The sequence below is a fragment of the Oncorhynchus gorbuscha genome, unplaced genomic scaffold (genome assembly GCF_021184085.1).
Source record: "Oncorhynchus gorbuscha isolate QuinsamMale2020 ecotype Even-year unplaced genomic scaffold, OgorEven_v1.0 Un_scaffold_20133, whole genome shotgun sequence".
Lineage (NCBI taxonomy): Eukaryota > Metazoa > Chordata > Actinopteri > Salmoniformes > Salmonidae > Oncorhynchus > Oncorhynchus gorbuscha.
The window spans coordinates 1-2,717 of record NW_025761422.1 but is presented as its reverse complement, the minus strand read 5'-3'; the positions used below and the strand labels follow the sequence as shown (position 1 = coordinate 2,717).

Genomic DNA, 2,717 nt, shown 5'->3' with positions numbered 1-2,717 from the left:
GCGGACAGAGAACAGAGTGTCTGATTGGACAGCGGACAGATAACGCAGTGTCTGATTGGACAGCGGACAGATAACGCAGTGTCTGATTGGACAGCGGACAGAGAACACAGTGTCTGATTGGACAGCGGACAGAGAACACAGTGTCTGATTGGACAGCGGACAGAGAACACAGTGTCTGATTGGACAGCGGACAGAGAACACAGTGTCTGATTGGACAGCAAACAGAGAACACAGTGTCTGATTGGACAGCGGACAGAGAACAGAGTTTCTGATTGGACAGCAGACAGAGAACACAGTGTCTGATTGGACAGCGGACAGAGAACACAGTGTCTGATTGGACAGCAGACAGAGAACGCAGTGTCTGATTGGACAGCAGACAGAGAACGCAGTGTCTGATTGGACAGCAGACAGAGAACGCAGTGTCTGATTGGACAGCAGACAGAGAACAGAGTGTCTGACTGGACAGCAGACAGAGAACACAGTGTCTGATTGGACAGCAGACAGAGAACACAGTGTCTGATTGGACAGCAGACAGAGAACACAGTGTCTGATTGGACAGTGAACACAGTGTCTGATTTGACAGCAGACAGAGAACACAGTGTCTGATTGGACAGTGAACACAGTGTCTGATTGGACAGCAGAGAGAGAACACAGTGTCTGATTGGACAGTGAACACAGTGTCTGATTTGACAGCAGACAGAGAACACAGTGTCTGATTGGACAGTGAACACAGTGTCTGATTGGACAGCAGACTGAGAACCCAGTGTCTGATTGGACGGCGGACAGAGAACAGAGTGTCTGATTGGACAGCGGACAGAGAACAGAGTGTCTGATTGGACAGCGGACAGAGAACACAGTGTCTGATTGGACAGCCGACAGAGAACACAGTGTCTGATTGGACAGCGGACAGAGGACACAGTGTCTGATTGGACAGCAGCGTGTGTGTTACCTGCACCATGCTGTTCTCAGGTATAGGAGTGATGGTCTTGAGGTTACAGCGGACCTGCTCCAGGCAGTAGGGGACGTACTTGTCAAACAGGATGGTCAAGTTGGCTCGCTCTGATTGGGCCAGCCTGGTGTCAATCCAACTTGTCACGTACCTGAGGGACAGAATACATTGTGAGAGTGGGCATTCATACGTGTGTGTGTGAGTGCGTGTCCCTGCATGGGTGTGTGTACTGACGAGCTCCAGCCCAGGTCTTGTGGATTGACGTAAAGTATCCCGGCGCGGGAGACTGTGGCTGGGGTTGCCGCTCTCAAATGGCTGATCTCAAAAAGCAGACGCATGGAGGAAGATAGACTGATACGCTCATTACTGGCCAAGGTTAACACCTGAGAGAGAGAGAGAGAGGAGAGAGAGAGAGAGAGAGAGAGAGAGAGAGAGAGAGAGAGAGAGAGAGAGAGAGATCAGGTGAGAGAGAGAAAGAGAGGGGAGAGAGAGAGAGAGATCGGGTGAGAGAGAGAAAGAGAGGGGAGAGAGAGATCGGGTGAGAGAAAGAGAGAGAGAGATCGGGTGAGAGAGAGAAAGAGAGAGAGAGATTGGGTGAGAGAGAGAAAGAGAGGGGAGAGAGGGAGAGAGAGAGAGAGAGAGAGAGAGAGAGAGAGAGAGAGAGAGAGAGAGAGAGAGAGAGAGAGAGAGAGAGAGAGATCGGGTGAGAGAGAGAAAGAGAGGGGAGAGAGAGAGAGAGGGGAGAGAGTAATCAGCACCATAAAAGAAAGACACGGGGAGAGACAGGTGGCAGTGAGAGAGCAGGAGAAAGATAAGTCAGCACCGACAGATGGAGAGAAAGAGAAAGGAACGAGACAGAGAGACACACACACACACACGCACACACGTACCTTGTTGTCATCCATGACAGTGTTGAGGGATTCTATCCACATGGGGTCTATGTCTCCATCCAGAACAATCCACTTGGGCCCGTCGTGGCCCACCTGTCGTGTCAGCTCCCTCATAGTGGAGGAGAACAGGCCTAAAATGACAAAAATAAATGTAATCAATATTGACCAAACCCGAACAGCAAGTCTCCACACTGTGTGTGTGTGGGTGTGTGTGTGTGTGTGTGTGTGTGCGCAGACCACAGACCGTCCTTCCATTCTCTGGTAGCAGGGTGTAGATAGCCAAACAGTTCGTCTGTGGTCACAGCTTTAGGGTTGATGTCGTGCCACACAGGCTTCATCCTCAGATTAGCATACGTTCTGTGGAGGGTCTTCAAAATCTGTCCAACCACAAATGACCACACGTTAAAAACCTCAAAGACATAAGACGTTGACGTACTAAATGCTTTGGGGTTACGTGGAGGACATTCTAATACGGTTGGCTTCGATTCATGTGTGTGAATGCGTTTCTTAGTGAGTCTACCTGGCTCTTCCCCGTCCCAGCTCCCCCTACTACAAACACGGAGTGTCTGACAGCCAGCAGCTCCTCCAACTGAGTCACCTAGTGAGAAAAGGGGGGGGGGGGAATTAAGGCAAACAGTGTGCAGACGGTACATTTAATTTCATTGCTATACCTTGAGTATAAAGTTTTCCTCCGGCTGCAGGTGTAGTTCGCTGACTGACTGTCGTACAGCCGTCTCCAGCTCTGGGTCTCTCTTCCTGGGGACATCCAGCTGGGGAAACAGGTCACTGATCAGACCCAGGAATATAGGGACGTCACTGGTCACTATTTTGGGAAGGTTAAAGTCCCTCAACGCTCGCATCAGGACCTATAGAGACAA

The 2,717-nt window shown here is 50.5% G+C and overlaps 1 protein-coding gene across 1 annotated transcript; it reads right to left on the bottom strand.

Annotated features, from left to right (window-relative positions):
* Positions 1-949: 949 nt before the first annotated feature.
* Positions 950-2,699, bottom strand: LOC124031034 (dynein axonemal heavy chain 11-like; the record flags this gene model as incomplete). The annotated part of the gene is made up of 6 exons (XM_046342085.1): positions 2,511-2,699; positions 2,360-2,437; positions 2,084-2,216; positions 1,840-1,970; positions 1,184-1,332; positions 950-1,100 (listed from the first exon to the last, which is right to left on the bottom strand). Coding segments are annotated over exons 1-6 (831 nt in total), but the record flags the coding sequence as incomplete, so codon positions are not given.
* Positions 2,700-2,717: the final 18 nt, after the last annotated feature.